This window comes from Chiloscyllium plagiosum, chromosome 33, assembly GCF_004010195.1.
Source record: "Chiloscyllium plagiosum isolate BGI_BamShark_2017 chromosome 33, ASM401019v2, whole genome shotgun sequence".
Lineage (NCBI taxonomy): Eukaryota > Metazoa > Chordata > Chondrichthyes > Orectolobiformes > Hemiscylliidae > Chiloscyllium > Chiloscyllium plagiosum.
The window spans coordinates 914,255-935,056 of NC_057742.1; the positions used below are offsets into that span (position 1 = coordinate 914,255).

Here is a 20,802-nt window from a genome sequence, read left to right on the forward strand (position 1 = left end):
AGTGTGTACCTCACCTGTGTGAGCTGTGAGTGTGTCAGCGTGTATCTCACCTGTGTGTGCTGTGAGTGTGTCAGTGTGTAACTCACCTGTGTGAGCGTGAGTGTGTCAGTGTGTAACCTGTGTTAGCTGTGAGTGTGTCAGTGTGTAACTGACCTGTGTGAGCTGTGAGTGTGTCAGTGTGTAACTCACCTGTGTGAGCTGTGAGTGTGTCACCGTGTATCTCACCTGTGTGAGCTGTGAGTGTCAGAGTGTGACACACCTGTGTGAGCTGGGCATGTGTCAGTGTGCATCTCACTTATGTGTGGTGTGAGTGTATCAGAGTGTATCTCATCTGTGTGTGCTGTGGACGTGTCGAAGTGTATCGCTCCTGTGTCAGCTGTGAGTGTGTCAGTGTGTAACTCACCTGTGTGTGCTTTGAGTGGGTCAGTGTGTAACTCAGCTGTGTGAGCGTGAGTGTGTCAGTGTGTACCTCACCTGTGTGAGCTGTGAGTGTGTCAGTATGTATCTCACCAGTGCGTGCTGTGAGTGTGTCAGGGTGTACCTCACCTGTGTGAGCTGTGAGTGTGTCAACGTGTATCTCACCTGTGTGAGCTGTGAGTGTGTCAGGGTGTACCTCACCTGTGTGAGCTGGGAGTGTGTCAGAGTGTATCTCACTTGTGTGAGCTGAGAGTGTATCAGCGTGTATCTCACCTGTGTGAGCCGAGAATGTGTCTGCGGGTATCTCACCTGTGTGAGCCGAGAATGTGTCTGCGGGTATCTCACCTGTGTGAGCTGTGTCACACCTGTGTGACCTGTGGGTGTGTCAGGGTGTGTCATCCCTGTGTGAGCTGTGAGTGTGTCAGTGTGCATCTCACTTATGTGTGGTGTGAATGTGTCAGAGTGTATCTCACCTGTGTGTGCTGTGAGTGTGTCAGTGTGTATCTCTCCTATGTGAGCTGTGAGTGTGTCAGAGTGTATCTCACCTGTGTGTGCTGTGGGTGTGTCAGGTTGTATCTCAGCTGTGTAAGTTGTGAATGTGTCAGAGTATATCTCACCTGTGTGAGCTGTGAGTGTATCAGCGTGTATCTCACCTGTGTGAGCTGTGAGTGTGTCAGGGTGTGTCACACTGTGTCAGGGTGTGTCATCCCTGTGTGAGCTGTGAGTGTGTCAGTGTGCATCTCACTTATGTGTGGTGTGAATGTGTCAGAGTGTATCTCACCTGTGTGTGCTGTGAGTGTGTCAGAATGTATCTCACCTGTGTGAGCTGTAAGTGTGTCAGAGTGTGTCATCCCTGTGTGAGCTGTGAGTGTGTCAGTGTGCATCTCACTTATGTGAGGTGTGAGTGTGTCAGAGTGTATCTAACCTGTGTGAGCAGTGAGTGTGTCAGAGTGTATCACACCTGTGTGTGCTGTGGGTGTGTCAGCGTGTGTCTCACCTGTGAGAGCTGTGAGTGTGTCAGCATGTGTTTCATCTGTGTGAGCTGTGAGTGTGTCAGGGTGTGTCACACCTGTGTGTGCTGTGGGTGTGTCAGCGTGTGTCTCTCCTTTGTCAGCTGTGAGTATGTCAGGTTGTATCTCACCTGTGAGTGCTGTGAGTGTGTCAGCGTGTATCTCATCTGTGTGTGCTGTGAGTGTGTCAGAATGTATCTCACCTGTGTGAGCTGTAAGTGTGTCAGAGTGTGTCATCCCTGTGTGAGCTGTGAGTGTGTCAGTTTGCATCTCACTTATGTGTGGTGTGAGTGTGTCAGAGTGTATCTCACCTGTGTGCGCTGTGGGTATGAAGCATGTATCTCACCTGTGTGAGCTGTGAGTATGTCAGGGAGTGTCACACCTGTGTGTGTTGTAAGTGTATCAACGTGTATCTCACCTGTGTGCGCTGTGGGTATGAAGCATGTATCTCACCTGTGTGAGCTGTGAGTATGTCAGGGAGTGTCACACCTGTGTGTGCTGTAAGTGTATCAACGTGTATCTCACCTGTGTGAGCTGTGGGTGTGTCAGCGTGTATCTGAGCTGTGAGTGCGTCAATGTGTTTCATCCCTGTGTGAGCTGTGAGTGTGTCAAGATGTATCTCACTTGTGTGTGCTGTGAGTGTGTCAGGGTGTGTCACATCTGTGTGAGCTGTGAGTGCATCAGTGTGTATCTCACCTGTGTGAGCTGTGGGTGTATCAGACTGTGTCAGAGTGTATCTCACCTGTGGGAGCTGTGAATGTGTCAGTGTGTACCTCACCTGTGTGAGCTATGAATGTGTCAGTGTGCATCTCACCTGTGTGAGCTGTGAGTGTGTCAGAGTGTATCTCACCTGTGTGAGCTATGAATGTGTCAGTGTGTATCTCACCTGTGTGAGCTGTGAGTGTGTCAGAGTGTGTCATCCCTGTGTGAGCTGTGAGTGTGTCAGTGTGCATCTCACTTATGTGTGGTGTGAGTGTGTCAGAGTGTATCTCACCTGTGTGAGCAGTGAGTGTGTCAGAGTGTATCTCACCTGTGTGAGCTGTGAGTGTATCAGCGTGTATCTCACCTGTGTGTGCTGTGGGTGTGTCAGGGTGTGTCACACCTGTGTGAGCTGTGGGTGTGTCAAAGTGTGTCAACCCTGTGTGAGCTGTGAGTGTGTCAGTGTGCATCTCACTTATGTGTGGTGTGAGTGTGTCAGAGTGTATCCCACCTGTGTGAACAGAGAGTGTGTCAGATTGTATCTCACCTGTGTGTGCTGTGGGTGTGTCAAGTTGTATCTCACCTGTGTGAGCTGTGAGTGTATCAGTGTGTATCTCACCTGTGTGAGCTGTGTGTGTGTCAGTGTGTGTCTCACCTGTGAGAGCTGTGAGTGTGTCAGCGTGTGTCACACGTGTGTGAGCTGTGAGTGTGTCAGGATGTGTCACACCTGTGTGAGCTGTGAGTGTGTCAGCATATGTCTCATCTGTGTGAGCTGTGAGTGTGTCAGGGTGTGTCACACCTGTGTGTGCTGTGGGTGTATCAGCGTGTGTCCCTCCTATGTCAGCTGTGAGTGTGTCAGGTTGTATTTTACCTGTGTGAGTTGTGAATGTGTCAGTGTGTATCTCACCTGTGATGAGCTGTGAGTGGGTCAGCATGTGTCTCATCTGTGTGAGCTGTGAGTGTGTCACACCTGTGTGAGCTGTGAGGGTGTCAGGCTGTGTCACACCTGCGTGAGCTGTGGGTGTGTCAGCGTGTATCTCACCTGTGTGTACTGTGGGTGTGTCAGCGTGTGTCTCTCCTATGTCAGCTGTGAGTGTGTCAGGTTGTATTTTACCTGTGTGAGCTGTGAGTGTGTCAGGGTGTGTCTCACCTGTGTGAGCTGTGGTTGTGTAAGAGTGTGTCAGTGTGTATCTCATCTTTGTGAGCTGTGAGTGTGTCAGCGTGTATCTCACCTGTGTGTGCTGTGAGTGTGTCAGTGTGTATCTCACCTGTGTGAGCTGTGGGTGTGTAAGAGTGTGTCAGAGTGTATCTCACCTGTGTGAGCTGTGAGTGTGTCAGCGTGTGTCTCACCTGTGTGAGCTGTGGTTGTGTAAGAGTGTGTCAGTGTGTATCTCACCTTTGTGAGCTGTGAGTGTGTCAGCGTGTATCTCACCTGTATGTGCTGTGAGTGTGTCAGTGTGTATCTCACCTGTGTGTGCTGTGAGTGTGTCAGCGTGTGTCTCACCTGTGTGAGCCGTGGTTGTGTAAGAGTGTGTCAGAGTGTATTTCACCTTTGTGAGCTGTGAGTGTGTCAGCGTGTATCTCACCTGTGTGTGCTGTGAGTGTGTCAGTGTGTATCTCACCTGTGTGAGCTGTGGGTGTGTAAGAGTGTGTCAGAGTGTATCTCACCTGTGTGAGCTGTGAGTGTGTCAGCGTGTATCTCACCTGTGTGTGCTGTGAGTGTTTCAGAGTGTATCTCACCTGTGTGAGCTGTGAGTATGTCAGGGTGTATCTCAGTTGTGTGAGCTGTGAGTGTGTCAGAGTGTATCTCACCTATGTGACCTGTTGCTGTGTCAGTGTGCATTTCACCTGTATAAGCTGTGAGTGTGTCAGTGTGTATCTCACCTGTGTGAGCTGTGAGTTTATCAGGGTGTATCTCACCTGTGTCAGCTGTGAGTGTGTCAGAGTGTATTTCACCTGTGTGAGCTGTGAGTGTGTCAGCGTGTATCTCACCTGTGTGAGCTGTGAGTTTATCAGGGTGTATCTCACCTGTGTCAGCTGTGAGTGTGTCAGAGTGTATCTCACCTGTGTGCTGTGGGTGTGTCAGCGTGTGTCTCTCCTATGTCAGCTGTGAGTGTGTCAGGTTGTATTTCACCTGAGTGAGCTGTGAGTATGTCAGGGCAGGGTGTCACTCACCTGTGTGAGCTGTGAATGTGTCAGAGAGTATCTCACCTGTGTGAGCTGTGAGTGTGCCAGCGTGTATCTCAACTGTGTGTGCTGTGAGTGTGTCAGTGTGTATCTCACCTGTGTGAGCTGTGAGTGTATCAGCGTGTAAGTCATCTGTGTGAGCTGTGAATGTGTCAGCGTATATCTCACCTGTGTGAGCTGTGAGTGTGTCAGGGTGTATCTCACCTGTGTGAGCTGTGAGGGTGTCAGGGTGTGTCACACCTGCGTGAGCTGTGGGTGTGTCAGCGTGTATCTAACCTGTGTGTGCTGTGAGTGTGTCAGAGTGTATCATCCCTGTGTGAGCTGTGAGTGTGTCAGTGTGCATCTCACTTATGTGTGGTGTGAGTGTGTCAGAGTGTATCTCACCTATGTGTGCTGTGAGTGTGTCAGGATGTATCTCACCTGTGTGTGCTATGAGTGTGTCAGGGTGTATCTCACCTGTGTGAGCTGTGAGTTTATCAGGGTGTATCTCACCTGTGGTGAGCTGTGAGTTTATCAGGGTGTATCTCACCTGTGTGAGCTGTGAGTGTGTCAGGGTGTATCTCACCTGTGTGAGCTGTGAGTTTATCAGGGTGTATCTCACCTGTGTGAGCTGTGAGTGTGTCAGGGTGTATCTCACCTGTGTGAGCTGTGAGTTTATCAGGGTGTATCTCACCTGTGTGAGCTATCAATGTGTCAGTGTGTATCTCATCTGTGTGAGCTGTGAGTGTGTCAGAGAGTATCTCACCTGTGTGTGCTGTGAATGTGTCAGAGTGTATCTCACCGGTGTGAGCTGTGAGTGTGTCAGGGTGTATCTCAGTTGTGTGAGCTGTGAGTGTGTCAGCGTGTATCTCACCTGTGTGAGCTATGAATGTGTCAGTGTGTATCTCACCTGTGTGAGCTGTGAGTGTGTCAGAGAGTATCTCACCTGTGTGTGCTGTGAATGTGTCAGAGTGTATCTCACCGGTGTGAGCTGTGAGTGTGTCAGGGTGTATCTCAGTTGTGTGAGCTGTGAGTGTGTCAGCGTGTATCTCACCTGTGTGAGCTATGAATGTGTCAGTGTGTATCTCACCTGTGTGAGCTGTGAGTGTGTCAGGGTGTATCTCACCTGTGTGAGCTGTGAGTGTGTCAGCGTGTATCTCATCTGTGTGAGCTATGATTGTGTCAGTGTGTATCTCACCTTTGTGAGCTGTGAGTGTGTCAGGGTGTATCTCACCTGTGTGTGCTGTGGCTGTGTCAGCGTGTATCTCACCTGTGTGTGCTGTGAGTGTGTAAGAGTGTGTCAGAGTGTATCTCACCTGTGTGTGCTGTGGCTGTGTCAGCGTGTATCTCACCTGTGTGAGCTATGAATGTGTCAGTGTGTATCTCATCTGTGTGAGCTGTGAGTGTGTCAGCGTGTATCTCATCTGTGTGAGCTGTGAGTGTGTCAGAGATTATCTCACCTGTGTGTGCTGTGAATGTGTCAGGGTGTATCTCACCTGTGTGAGCTGTGAGTTTATCAGGGTGTATCTCACCTGTGTGAGCTATGAATGTGTCAGCGTGTATCTCATCTGTGTGAGCTGTGAGTGTGTCAGAGAGTATCTCACCTGTGTGTGCTGTGAATGTGTCAGGGTGTATCTCACCTGTGTGAGCTGTGAGTGTGTCAGCGTGTATCTCACCTGTGTGAGCTGTGAGTGTGTCAGGGTGTATCTCACCTGTGTGTGCTGTGTCTGTGTCAGCGTGTATCTCACCTGTGTGTGCTGTGAATGTGTCAGAGTGTATCTCACCTGTGTGAGCTGTGAGTGTGTCAGGGTGTATCTCAGTTGTGTGAGCTGTGAGTGTGTCAGCGTGTATCTCATCTGTGTGAGCTGTGGGTGTGTAAGAGTTGTCAGCGTGTATCTCATCTGTGTGTGCTGTGAGTGTGTAAGAGAGTATCTCACCTGTGTGTGCTGTGGGTGTGTCAGGGAGTATCTCACCTATGTGAGCTGTGAATGTGTTAGTGTGTATCTCACCTGTGTGAGCTATGAATGTGGAAATGTGTTGCTGGAAAAGCGCAGCAGGTCAGGCAGCATCTAGGGAACAGGAGAATCGACGTTTCGGGCATTAGCCCTTCTTCAGGAGGCTAATAACAGTTGGGTTGACTGAACAACTTGAGGCATCTTAGTTGGCATCATTTCTCAGCTCAGGGTTCTAGATGCTGAGTTCCAGTGCAGTACTGAGGGATGGCTGCACTGTTGAAATAAGCCAGGGGCTTTTTTTTTATTGTGTGTATTGTCTTCAGTTTCCTGGCCAGTATTTATCCCATCACCAACAAATTCTTCAACTAAAAGATTGTTTTAACACTTTCATTTTGCTGTTTGAGAGAAATTAGTTGCTGTATTTAGTCATAGTCACATAGCACTGAAACAGGCCTTCGGTCTAACTTGTCCATGCTGACCAGGTTTCCTAAACTGACCTAGTTCCATTTGCCTGCATCTGGCCCACATCCCTCTAAACCTTTCCTATCCATGTATCTGTCCAAGTGTCTTTTCAATGTTGTAATTGTACCAGCCTCCCCCTTCCTCTGGCAGCTCACTCCATTCACGCACCACCCTCTGTGTGAAAACGTTGCCCCTTAGGTGTCTCCTATGTCTTTCCCCTCACCCCAAACCTATGTCTTCTAGTTTTTGACTTCCCAGGGAAAAGTCCTTGTCTCTTTACCCTATCTGTGCCCCTCATGATCTTATAAATCTCTACAAGATCAGCCCTCAGTGTGCTGTGAGTGTTTCAGAGTGTATCTCACCTGTGTGAGCTGTGAGTGTGTCAGAGTGTATCTCACCTATGTGACCTGTTGCTGTGTCAGTGTGCATCTCACCTGTATAAGCTGTGAGTGTGTCAGTGTGTATCTCACCTGTGTGAGCTGTGGCTGTGTCAACATGTATCTCACCTGTGTGACCTGTTGCTGTGTCAGTGTGCATCTCACCTGTATAAGCTGTGAGTGCGTCAGCGTGTATCTCAGTTGTGTGAGCTGTGGCTGTGTCAGCATGTATCTCACCTGTGTGTGCTGTGGCTGTGTCAGTGTGCATCTCACCTGTATAAGCTGTGAGTGTGTCAGTGTGTATCTCACCTGTATAAGCTGTGAGTGTGAAACTCCTGCATTTGCATCCAGAGTTCCTGCTACCAAGTGCACCGGGAAAAATGGCTGTTCAGAAACATAAACATGACCATTAAATTGTTTTTTAAAACCTCTCATTCAATTAAAGTCGTAATTTTTGAGATTGCTTTTTCACTACAAATCTAGCTGTCTTTAAACTAACATGACGTTGAGATGCCGGTGTTGGACTGGGGTATACAAAGTTAAAAATCACCGAATACCAAGTTATAGTCCAACAGGTTTATGTGGAAATACCAGCTTTCGCAGCACTGCTCCTTCATTAGGTAGCTAGCTAGTACATCCAAATAAACCTGTTGGACTATAACCTGGTGTTATGTGATTTTTAACTTTGAAACTAATAGTACATTATCTCTTCATATTTTAATCCAATTGTTTTCTGTCCAATTAAAGGTCAGTAAAATTGGATCGGTAGCTGTTTTTGGTTTAATTTTCTTTGTTCTGACATTTCTCCTTCCCCCAAGTCCCAATTCTGGAGGGACCATGGTTAGGTGACTGTCTTGACTCATCACTCTCAAGGCATATATACAGCTGGAGCAAACAGCTCCGATGACATATAGTTGGGCTGTCAGGGTACAAAACACATGGATAGGCTATTTAACTGCTGTGTTGTGCACATGGACAAGGTATATAGCTAAGGTATGCAGCAAGTAATGAGGGAGTATAGCTATGTACAGAGCACACAGGTAAGGTCTACAGCTGGTGTAGACAGTACAGTTAGTGTATACAGTGAGCTTTCACATTTGATAGATGTTTAAACTAATGGGAATTCAAAAGATAATTTGTTTTAATTCACAGCTCTGAAACAAATCATTCAGCTAACCATGTCTGTGAAGCTTATTGTGTTCTAAGTGAACAGTTCCCACACTATACTGTTCCATTCTATTGCCTTGTGCCTTTCCAAACATACACAGTGAAAAAAAATCACATTTACTTCAGTCAGATTTTCTTTCAAACTTAGTGACAAGTTGTTTTCAAATATTTGCACCATCTTAAGTGAGGAACAAATGCAAACCATTAATGAGTTGATCAGAAGTTCCTGAAGTTTTGATTGTTTAGGGGAATAATTAGAAGGTTTTGATATTTTATACATTAAGTGTGATCACAATAAACTTGTCAATGGCTGAAATATCTGATACTTCCATTCAGTACTTGAGTCAATTCTACTTAAATTATGACATAAATGTAGTCATGTAACCATAGCAATGGAGCACTGATTTATGGAATCAATCTGATGCACAAACCCAATCTCAGCAACAGTTAAACAGATCCTACCTCGGGATTCCTGAATAATTCATATTTTGCATAATGTTTTCTGAAGATGAACCTGCTGCCACTATTAATCAGCCAGGTTTTCTGCACCTCAATCAGTGACTCATGATCCTCCAGGCATCTCTCTGAGAGACAAAGTCAGAAATGGGTTGTATACATTAATTATACAAAGCAAAGTAAGGAGAGGGTTAGTTACCATTAGCACTCCAAAATACATTTTATAACTTCTCTAAATAAAAACGGAAAGAACTACAGATGCTGTAAATCAGAAACAAAAACAGAAATTGCCGGAAAAGCTCAGCAGGTCTGGCAGCATCTGTGAAGAAATATCAGAGTTAACCTTTTGGGTCCAGTGAGCCTTCCTCAGAACTGGGCCCGAAACGTTAACTCTGATTTCTTTTCACAGATGCTGCCAGACCTGCTGAGCTTTTCCAGGACCTTCTGTTCTTGTTTACAACTTCCCATTCACCATGGGACCTGGTCAACTTCTCAATAAATACAGGGTTTGTGTTCCCACAGCCTCATGCAGAAAATCATTTGACAAACTCATGGAAACCAATGGAGCAGACCTGTTTGTATCGTACAGAGGAAGGAGATTGTTGCTTTAAGATATTTCCTCATTTGATACCAATTGAGAGCATGAAGTCTGTATTCTATGCAAATGAGCAGAGAATCTATTTTGAGTGAGGAATATTTGGATTGACCCGAGCCTAAACCTGACAGGAGTCCTGTGAGATGCAGAGTTTGTGAGAGAGGGAAGAATGGCAGTGCACTCATAGCCACACTGACTCCCTAAGGGCACAATTCCAGACTGGCAAAGGCTGATTGCCCAGCATCTTAGATGCCAGGATATTCAGTCGGGTGGGTCATCACTATTGTGTCTTTCCTGCAAAAGCAACTGACTGAGAACACAAGTGGAACAAAATCCCTAGACCGATTGGATGAAATATTTGCCAGTATTGGAAACTCTAAACAAGTGACAATGGTCCACTGTTTATGGCACCAGAGTTCAAAGAGTACCTGGAAAATCATGGAGTAGGACATGTGGGATTGGCGACATGTCACTCTGCGACAAACAGCAGATGGAGAGATTTCTACAAACCTTGAAGCAGGTCTTAAAGGGGAGAGGTCATTAAGATGGCAACTCAACACGTCCCTCAGCATGTATAGGAACATGCCATAATGGGTGTCCTTAATGTTCAACTGCCAGCTGAGAACATGTTTGACTCGCTGCAGCCAGAAGAGATCAGAGAGGTGAGAGAGTGAAATCAAGAAGGACAGATGACCAGAAGGGCAGGGACCTCAAGCTTGAGGGTATTCAAATGAGGAGTATTCTACCATCTCGGCCCAGAATTAAGTGTCACAGACCAGCTGGTCGCTGTATCTCGCCAACAAGGAGGGGTTGGCCATCTCCCTCAGAATAGTGAGCCAGCCCACATTGGTCCAGGGTGTGTCTCAGAGCCAGGGTTGGCCATTTCTGAGGAGGAGCCAATGGCAGCGTCACAAGGCAAGAACTGCCAATCAAAGAGGGATGTACCTGTGGCACAACAGCAGCTTCTGTGAGAGTGGGAGACTGCACTACAAAAGGTTTGTGAGACAAGGCAATGGTCCTTGAGAAACCGCCATTCCCTGAGAGACTGATCTGAAAGGTTCCGACCTGAAATGTCAACTCCCCTCCTCTGATGTGGCTTGACCTGCTGAGGTTTTTCTAGCTCCACTCTTTATCCACTCTGACTCTCCAGCATCTGCAGTTCTCACTATCTCTGAGAGACTGATCATGTCATTGGGATGACATGGATCTAAGGGGTAAACTACGCAAGGGCTGTGTTTTTTGTAAATATTCCTGATGACGTATACATGTTAGTTACAATGCTTATATAGTTATAATTGTTGGATTATGTATAATGGAAAGGGGAGTATGGAAATGAAGGGGGAAGGGTGTTATGTTAAGTGCATGTTGACCCTTTAAGAGAGCAGATCAGGTGACCCAGAACCGTAGGGGGAAGAGTCTAAAACCAACTATGGAGCTAACAGGATGCACAATGAAGTATTCCCTCTTTAAGTTTACCCTCTGTCTACTGCTTCTGTTTCAAGTGAATCACAACTTAATACGGGCGTGAGGAGACAATGGGGGCAAGGGAGGTGAGGCGCAATGCTTTTTGTCATTTATATAAATGATTCGAATGTGAATATAGGAGGCAAGATTAGTAAGTTTGCAATTGACACCAAAGTAGGTAGTGTAGTAGACAGTGAAGAAGATTATTTCAGAGTACAATGGAACCTTGATCAGGTGGGAAAAGGAGTGGTAGATGGAGTTTAGTTCAGATAAATGTGAGGCATTGCATTTTGGAAAAGCTAATCAGGGCAGGACTTATCCAGTTAATGGTAGGGCCCTGGGGAGTATTGTTGAACCAAGAGAGGTAAGGGTGCAGGTAGATAGGATTGTGAAGAAGGCGTTTGGTATGCTTGCCTTTATTGGTCAGAGCATTGAGTTGGGATTCATGTTGTGGCTGAACAGAACTTTGATGAGGCTCCACCTAGACTACCGTCTACAATCCTGGTCACCCTTCTATAGCAAGAATGTTGTTAAACTTGAGAAGGTGCAAAAAAGATCTACAAGGATGTTGGCGGTACTGGGAGAGTTTGTGTTATAAGGAGACGTTGTATAAGCTGGGGACTTTCTTCCTGGACAATCAGAGACTAAGAGGTGACCTTATACAGATTTATAACATCATGAGGGGCATGCATAGGGCAAATAGGCAATGTCTTTTTCCTAGTGTAGGAGAGTCCAACACTAGAGGGCATAGGTTTAAGGTGAGAGGGGAAAGATTTAAATGGATCCGAGGGGTAAGATTTTCACTCAGAGGGTGGTGCATGTATGGAATGCACTGGCTCAGAAAGTGGTGGAGGTGGGTAAAATTACAACATTTAAAAGGCATCTGGATGGGTATGTGAATCGGAAGGATTTTGAGAGATGTGGGCCAAATGCTGGCAAATGGAACTAAGTCAGATTAGAATATTGAGTTGGACCAAAGAGTCTGTTTCCATGTGTAATGACTGTGTGTGTGTGAGGGGCTGAGGGGGGGGGTGGGGTGAGCAGGTAAGTGCAGGTGAGAAATCTGAGGATGTGAGGGGTGATGTGGGAGGGTTGTGGATGAGGTTGAAGGCAGACAGTGAGGAGTATTCTGTTGTCATGGTTACCGAGTGCAATGTTAGGATGAGCCTCCACCAGGGTCCAGTTATCCTCATCAAGACAGCGATTCCTCTCGACCAGAATGTGACAAACATCCCGAGCTTTCACTGCAGCTGTGACCTCGAGTGACCTCTTCATTCCATCTTCACTGAAGATAGTAATAACCTACATCAAAAAGAAAGGGGTGGGGGATGCGCATAGTGAGAGAATGATGAAGTCCAATGAGATTTGCTGGAAATTTGAGTGATGTCAGCCGGTTAGCCTGTCTGGCTGAAACAGCAAGTTATAGTCACGGAGAAACGTGAGGTTACATTTCATCCACTCCACGTCAGTGCCCATGAGGGTTAATCCCTATGAATCTCCACGTCAGTGCCCATGAGGGTGAATCCCTATGAATTGACTAGGCTAACACAGCTCACTCTGCCAATTCATTCCTGACAGCAGCTTGCCAGGAACACTGTTGGGGTTACAATCATCTCCTTGTTAACACATAGACCCCAAGGTATGTGGCACAAAGGCTGACTAAACGATGAACTGGAAGTTCCATGTATTGGCTAACACATTACAAACCATGGATTCTAATTGTGGAGATTTGACTCTGACTGGGGTATTGATTTGATTTCTGTTTTTTTTTATTAACTGCATATAATATTTTAATTGTTGAGAGAAAGCTGTGGTGTACCCACCATCAGAATCTACAGCATCATTGTTACTGGGGAGACACAACTGCACGACATACCTTCAGCAGGTGAAACACATCAGCCATAGCGATTGTTATCAGACACACAGACCATAATTACACCTTTGTCACACTGAAACAGACACTGACAGATGAGCCTGCACAGCCCTGACATATGGACAAGTGCTACATTGTGTTTCTGTTCAGATAGCCTCCAAACTAACTGTAGATCAGAGAGCAGACAGCCTCACACTGACACCATAGGATAGCTCAGGTTACAGGATTGTCACTCGCAGTGGATGATCAGCAGAGATAAGATGGAAATTACAAAGAACACAGCACTGAAACAGGCTATTTGGCCCATCTGCTTCGTACCAGTGTCTATGCTCCATATGAACCTCTGATCTGTTCTTCATCTCACCCATCAACAACATCCTTCTGTTACTTATTCCTTTGTGTGTTTATCCAGTTTCCCCTTCAATGTCTTGATATCATTCACCTTGACTACTCCCTGTGGGTGAGTTCCAGATTTCTCCACTGTCTGGGTAAAAAGGTTCCCCCTGATTTCCCGATTAGATTTCTCAGGATTATCATATTTATTATCTGACTCCCCTTAAAAAATAGCGATCTCCTAATCTAAGTCCACCATACCAAAACCTTATCAGAATTGTAAGGACCTCTATCAGGCCAGCCCCTCAATCTTTACTTTTCTGGTGATGGGCTGAGAACCAGCCTGAACAGCCTTTCCCTGCTGGTTACATGCCCTCAGCTCTGATACAATACGAGTGAATATTATTGTCACCTCCTCCAATCCACCTACATTTGTTTTATCCTGTGGAGACCAGGATATTCCCAGTCAACTATGAGGTCTACCTCAGGGATGAGAAATGACAGCCTTGTCAGTGACAATCTCTATCGTGAAATGCACTTTATAATGATGGTTTTTAAAAACATATTCTTTCAAAGGATATGGGTGCTGCTGGCAAGACTATCACTTATTGTCCATTCCTAACAACAGGAATACACCGTAATGGATGAGGTGGACTTGATGATTCTTTTTGGACTTTGTCCAGAGATTTCAGTGAGAGCTATTGTCTCCACTTCTGCACACCACCCACCCCGACCCCTGACCACTGCAGTTTACATCACTTCCTTTTGTGATGTCACCAACGATACCATGACCACACCCACTTTAGAGACAGTCTCCGTCCCCACTCCCAAATCCAGCTCAACACCAGGTGCTAGTCCTCAGCCCTGTCGCGTTTTTACCGTCCCCCCAGAACTCCCCCTCACTGATGATGAACCTTCAGTCCTCAGCAAAAGTCTCACCTTCATCGCACTATGCCCCCAAGTCAACGAATTCCATACAATTTGCGACATTGAACTTTTCTTCCTCTGCGTCCACGCTTACTTTTTCCATCAGGACTTCCATCTACCCTCCAAAGACCCCTCCTCCTGCCTCCAAGATATTCCATCCACTTGGACACCCCGTGCTGGTCTGTTACCCGCCCTCGATGTCTTTATCTCCAACTGCCACCGTGACATTGTCCACCTCAACCTGTCCACTCCTCTCACCTACTTCAACCTCTCACCTTCACGAAGCGCAGCCCTCCACTCCAACCCCAACTCACCATCAAAACAGCAGACAAGGGGGAGTGCGCAGTGGTAGTTTGGCGCACTGACCTCTACACTGCTGCAGTCAGGTGCCAACTCATGGACACCTCCTCCTACTGCCCCCTTGACCACGATCTCACCTCCCAGCACTAAACCATCATCTCCCAGACCATCCACAACCCATCACCTCAGGGGAATCTCCATCCACAGCCTCCAACTTCATAGCCCTGGAACCTCACACTGCCTGGTTCTACATCCTACCTAAAATTCAGAAACCTGACTGCCACAATCAACCCATTATCTCTGCCTGCTACTGCCCCACTGACGTATCACCTCATATCCTGACACCATCCTGTCCCTCTTGGTCCAGAAACTCTCCACATACATTCAGGACACCACCCATGCCCTCCACCTCCTCCATGACTTTCGTTTCCCTGCCCCCCTATCGCCTTCACCATGGACTTCCAGTCCCTGTATACATCCATCAGCCATGACAAAGGCCTCCAAGCCCTCCATTTCTTCCTCTCCCAATGACCCAACCAGTACTCTTCCACTGACACATTCATTTGATTAGCGAAACTGATCCTCACCCTCAACAACTTCTGCTTTGAATCCTCCCACTGCCTTCAGACCAAAGGGGTAGCCATTGACACTAGCATGGGCCCCAGCAATGCCTGTCTCCTTGTTGGGTATGTAGAATAATCCATCTTCCATAGTTACACCGGCACCATTCCCCACTTCTCCCCCCGCTACATTGATGACTGTATCGGCGCCACCTCGTGCTCCCACAAGGAGGTAGAACAGTTCATCAACTTCACAAACACCTTTGACCCTGAGCTCAAATTCACCTGGGCCATCTCAGACATCTCCCTCCCCTTCCTGAACCTCTCCGTCTCCATCTCTAGGCGACTGGCTCAACACAGACATTCTACATCAAACCCACTGACACCCACAGCTATCTGGGCTCACCTCCTCCCACGACACCGACCCCCTCCCTGTAAAAATGCTACCTCTTACTCCAAATTTCTTCACCTCCGCCACACCTGCTCCCAGGAGGGACGATTCAACTCCAAAACATTCCAGATAGCCTCCTATTTCAAGGACTGCAATTTCCCCTCCCACATGGTCAACAATGCCCTCCTTTCATAAGGATGACTGGAATATTACAACAGAACACATCTCCTCCACTCCCTGCACCGCTGCCCTTGAACCCACTCCTCCAACCGCAAAAAGGTCAGAACTCCCCGGTCCTCACCTTCCACCCCACCAACCTGCAGATACATCGCAACGTCCCTGCCATTTCCGCCACCTACAGGCAGACCCCAGCACCAGAAATATATTTCCCTCCCCATCCCTATCAGCATTCCGCAGAGACCATTCCCTCCAAACTCCCTCGTTAGGCCTATGCCCCCCCACCAAGCCACCCTCCACTCCCAGAACCTTCCCCTGCCACCGCATGAGGTGTAAAACCTATGCCCGCACCTTTCCCCTGACCTCCATCCAACGCCCCAAAGGATCTTTCCACATCTGGCCGAGATTTTCCTGCATCTCCAAGCACCTCATCTACTGTGTCTGTTGCTCTTGATGTGGTCTCCTTACACTGGGGAGACAGGATACCAACTCACAGAATGTTTCAGGGAACATCTCTGAGACACATGCACCAAAGTGGTTGCCCTGTGGCCAACCGCTTCAATTCCTCCTCCCACTCCCCCAAGGACATTCAAGTCCTGGGCCGCCTCCACTGCCAAATCCAAGCCACACGATGCCTGGAGGAAGAACACCTCATCTTCCACCCTGGGACCCTCCAACCACAGGCATCAATGTCAACTTCACCAGTTTCCTCACCTCCACCCACCCCACCCCCACCAACTTCGTCCCAGATCCAACCCTCCAACTCGGCACTGCCCTCTTGAACTGTCCTATCTGTCCATCTGCTCAACCCTCCCCTCCGACCTATCACCATTATGCCCCCACCACCATCCTCCTATCGCCTTCTAGCTACCTTCCCCACAGCCGCACCCCTCCCTCCTATTTGTCTCTCAGCCCAGTTTGCCCCACCCTGAAGGGCTTATGCCCAAAACATTGATTGCCATGCTCCTCAGATGCTGCCTGACCTGTGGTGCTCTTCCAGCATCACACTTTTTGACTAAATGTTTCCTACATCTACCATCAATTGTTTAAAACATGAGCATTGCTGCCCTTCACCAATCAGAAAACAAACATCCTACTGGCCAACTGTGAAGACAGCTTTTGTTCTCATATTCAATATTTTTATGATTGATGGATGTATTCAAATAAAACTTTAAAAAAACAATGTTTTTGAACAATTAAGTGATTTTTCATCTTTCAGTTTGGAGAGTAAACCTGGCCATTGTTGTGAAGTTGAGTAGAGTACTTGTAAATTGGGAAGCAGGAAGTTAGAATTTGATTTTTGTAAATGCTAAGGAGAGTGGGGAGCATTGTGTGGTCCCTTTAAAAGATCATGTGCTTTTTCTGTGCTTATGATTTAAAATGGATGTCTGTGAGCAACTGTTTAAAAATTTGCAATTACACAGAGTCTGAACTGACACATTTGTATCGAAAGGCTGTACAGTAAGCAGACCAAGCAACAGTTTCTACCAAGACAACAGGCTTTTGAATTTAGCTAATCAATTTAAACCAGGTACTTAAATACCAAAAACCTATTAATTTTTATGTCTGATGGTTTTGACAACATGGGACCAATCCTATTGTAAGAAAAATTGATATGTTGTCATGGGTATAAAAAAGGGGGCAGTTGGACAAAGACCCCAGAGCAAGTTGCCATCCGCCAGAGCTAACAGCCCTCAGCTCTTGACAGAGAATCACTGGCTCTCACAGCCTCCTCTATGTCTTAGAGAAAACACCATCTAAATAACAACTGTACCAATGACATAACTATTTAATATTCCTGACAGAAGAATTGACAGCGAAGGCACAGAACATTCCTGAAGACATGTAACCTGGCTGTGATTTTGAAAGACTAAATTTTTTTTTTATATATGAGTGGGACTTATATTTATTGGAACAGCATACCATTAGAATCTTGTTTTATTCGGGAATAGTTAGTAATTAGAAGGGATTTATTCAGTTTGTTAATAGTTTAGTTAATTTGTGCACTGTTGGAGTTAGATAAATAAATTGTTATTTGTTGATTTTAAAGTGCCAGGGATTTTTTTTTAACCACTGAAGCTGCTGTAAATCAGGTTACACCACTTTTCACACTCCGGTTACCGAGTACAGGGTGAGGTGCTGCTCTTTGGGTGTTTTGATTTTAGTTCTCGGGGTGAGGGGGGTGGGGTCAACCTCTGCTTTAAAACACCATCAACTCTGGTGATTAATCAGTGTCCAGGAAATTAATTCTCGGGATTAATCGCCAATTCCTGGATGTTCCAGAACAATCTAGGAGGGCTGCCTACTGCTGAATGGGACCGGTGTACCTGTTAGTCTGGATTTCATCCAGATTTCATAAGGATGACTGGAATATTACAACAGAACTGATCGTGTCAAAGTTATGTACAAGAATACAAGTTCAATACAAACTTAACACTTGGTCTAATATTGTGAGGGGGTGCTGTATAGAGAGCAATCTCAGAAGCAAGTTTTGTGAATACTACATACCTTGCGGTTCGCATGACAGGCCTTAGGAAGAAATGCAAACATTGTAAAACCAAACAGTTCCTGAATACAGCAGAGCCTGTACTGCACATAGCCCTACCTCTCATACAATACCCTGACCCAGTCACAAGAAAATACATTCACTCTCACTCTGGCTAAAATGATTGCTCGAGGTTTGAATAAATTGAAGTTATCTTCACCTGAACAGAAATGTAATGATTGGCATGCTAAAGTTTGGTACTAGCCAGATGAGTATTTGTGCTCTGAGCTGTTGGTTACTGCAGCACATACCTGCAACAGGTGGGGTAATGTCTGCTTTTTACCTGCCATTTTGCAATGTTTCCTGGTCAGACAATATTGCAAATCTATACAGAGAGGACAGCATCTCAGGTCTCACTCACTCCCCACTCAAATGTACTGAATGGCCAGAGAAAGGACTGCCACTTTAAGACATTAGGTCAGTGTGCTGTTTAGATTGAGTTCTATTACCACACTAAGTCTATTTATAGTGGCTATAAATCATGACGCACGCCTGGTGTCTAGACATTATATTTAATGTCACTAGGCAACATTGAACAGACTGCAAATCATAGCTCTGAATCTGACCTTCAAGCACAACCTCAGCAGGTAGTGAAACAGTGAGCTCACCTGCACATCAGCACAACACACGGGACCCCTCTGATTCTAGACAATAGCTTAAAATAGGCAACATCTGACATGGTACATTTACCTATAATGTAGGTTAGGCATGGGAAATGCAAGGATCGGGTGGGGGGGTGAGTCTGGGTAGGATGCTCTTTGGAGAGTTGTGTGGACTTGTTGAGCTGAATAGCCTGTTTCCACACTGCAGGGATTTTATATATATATATATATATATAAAATACAGAGCTATCTCCGTTTCAAGGGTGTGAAAATGGAGAGATGTGTAATGGGAAATCAGATAGAAGCAATAGGTCAGTTGATCACAAGAAAAAGGAAGGCCGTTAGCATCAGGGAACTCGGCTGCTTATGGTACGGTGGTAAGCACCTCCACCATTCTGCATAGGAGTTGGGTTCAAGGGTGAACTATTATCTGGCTTCAATTTTCAACAATTAAATTAATTATGAATTCATATGACCACCTATGAATTAAGCAGCATGCAATGAACTCAGAATGGGGTTGGGAGTTTTCCATCTCCCCACGTCCTGACTTCATTTAACCTTGGGAATTCCTTACCTCTGGCTCCCTCCACCGCACATAGATAAGCAAACACACACTAAGATTAAAGCCCCCAGAATATTCCCTGATTCTTTACCTCCTTCCCCATGATATTCCATCTTTAAAAGGCATCTAGATGGGTGTATGAATAATAAGGGTTTAGAGGGATATGGGCCAAATGGTGGCAAATGGAACTAGATTTATCTAGGTTATCTGGTTAGCATAGACAAGTTGGACAAAAGGGTCTGTTTCCATACTGTACATGTCTATGTCTATATCTATGTCCTCCTCTGGGCAATCTGTATTGAATACTTGCCCAGGTCTATCTCACAAATTCTGATAACTGAATCAACAATAACTTGTACATTTTTAGTATCTTTACCATAATGCTATCCAGGCAATTGCTTTGTGAAGACATAACTGTAACCATCTTGAGTGGCAGACCTGAAAGAGGTGCCTTCAAAGTCTGGACCAGAATAAAGCAAAGCTATGGGATATCCCCATTCTATTTACATTCCAGCTGCGAGAGGCTAGTCACCTCATTAAAAATCGATCACCTTCTGGTGTGAGTATTAAATATCATCTCAACAAAAAAACTCTAACCTCAGTCGCCCCTGAACCAAAATTAAACTGACTGCTGGACACGATCTACAAGTTGTGGATAACGGCAGTGTCATTGCTCACTCTGCACCAGACTTGCAAGTCAATCTCAATCTCTTCAACTCTGCAGATAAGAGACTCAGTCTGCCCTTGAATGTTGCCAAAACAAACCTCATATCAATCCACACTTGGCCAGTCCGGCATTCCATCTCCCGGATATGCTGAAGGAGAAGCTCTGGAATGTGTTAAGCACAGACCTCGGCATCTTCCTCTCTCAAAAGGCCATTATTGATGAGGAGATCCAACATTCATCAGCTGCACCAGCCCAACCTCCTACAAACTGTAACAAGTGTTTAAAAACAAATGTTCTTGTGTATACAGCAGTTCACAGCACTACCTTTCTGCACTGCAGAAGACAGCGACAGAACTGGATACTGAAAAGGCTTTTGAACATGTCAATGTTAGTATTGAAGACTTGTAATCTAGAACAGGCTGCAGCCTTAGCCAAGCTGTTCCAGTACAGCCACAACACTGACATCTACCTGACAATGAGGAAAATTGCCCAGGTAGGTCCTGTCCACAAAATCCAACCCGGCCAATTACTGCCCCATCAGTCTACTCTCAATCATCAGTAAAGTGATGGAAGTGTCATCAACAAGCAGCTACCAAACTTGGACAAAAGAGTTGAATTCCAGGGGTGAGGTGTGTGTGACAGCCCTTGACTCAAGGCTGTATTAGACTGACTGTTGTAACAAGGATTCCAAGCAACACTGAGAATCAATGGGTTTCAGGAAGCGAGCTCTTCACTGGTGGAGTCACACCTGACATAAAGGAAGATAGCCGTATTGGTGGATGTCAGTCATGTCAGCTCCATGACATCTCTGCAGGAGATAGTGTCCTAGGCCCAACCATCTTCAGCTGCTTCAGCAATGACCTTCCCTCCATAATAAAGGTCAGAGTGGGGATGTTCACTGATAATTGCACAATGTCCAGCACCATTTGCTGAAGCAGTCCATGCCTCAATGCAGCAAGACCTGAACAATATCCAGGCTTGTGTTGACAAGTGACAAATAACATTCACAACACACATGTGCCAGGCAATAACTATCTCAAACAAGAGAACATCTAACCATCTTTCCTTAATGTTCAAAGGCATTACCATCATTGAAT

The 20,802-nt window shown here is 46.1% G+C and overlaps 1 protein-coding gene across 6 annotated transcripts in view; it reads right to left on the reverse strand.

Annotated features, from left to right (window-relative positions):
* LOC122539703 (growth factor receptor-bound protein 7-like) overlaps positions 1–20,802 on the reverse strand; it is a 151,937-nt gene that overhangs the window by 26,655 nt on the left and 104,480 nt on the right. For 5 of the 6 annotated variants that reach the window (XM_043674708.1, XM_043674704.1, XM_043674706.1 and 2 more), the window contains 3 exons: positions 11,914–12,070; positions 8,716–8,837; positions 7,396–7,470 (listed from right to left, as the gene is read on the reverse strand). In XM_043674708.1, the coding sequence (XP_043530643.1) occupies positions 7,396–7,470; positions 8,716–8,837; positions 11,914–12,070 (354 nt within the window). The remainder of the gene's footprint in view (positions 1–7,395; positions 7,471–8,715; positions 8,838–11,913; positions 12,071–20,802) is intronic. The other variant, XM_043674707.1, reaches the window with a different exon arrangement.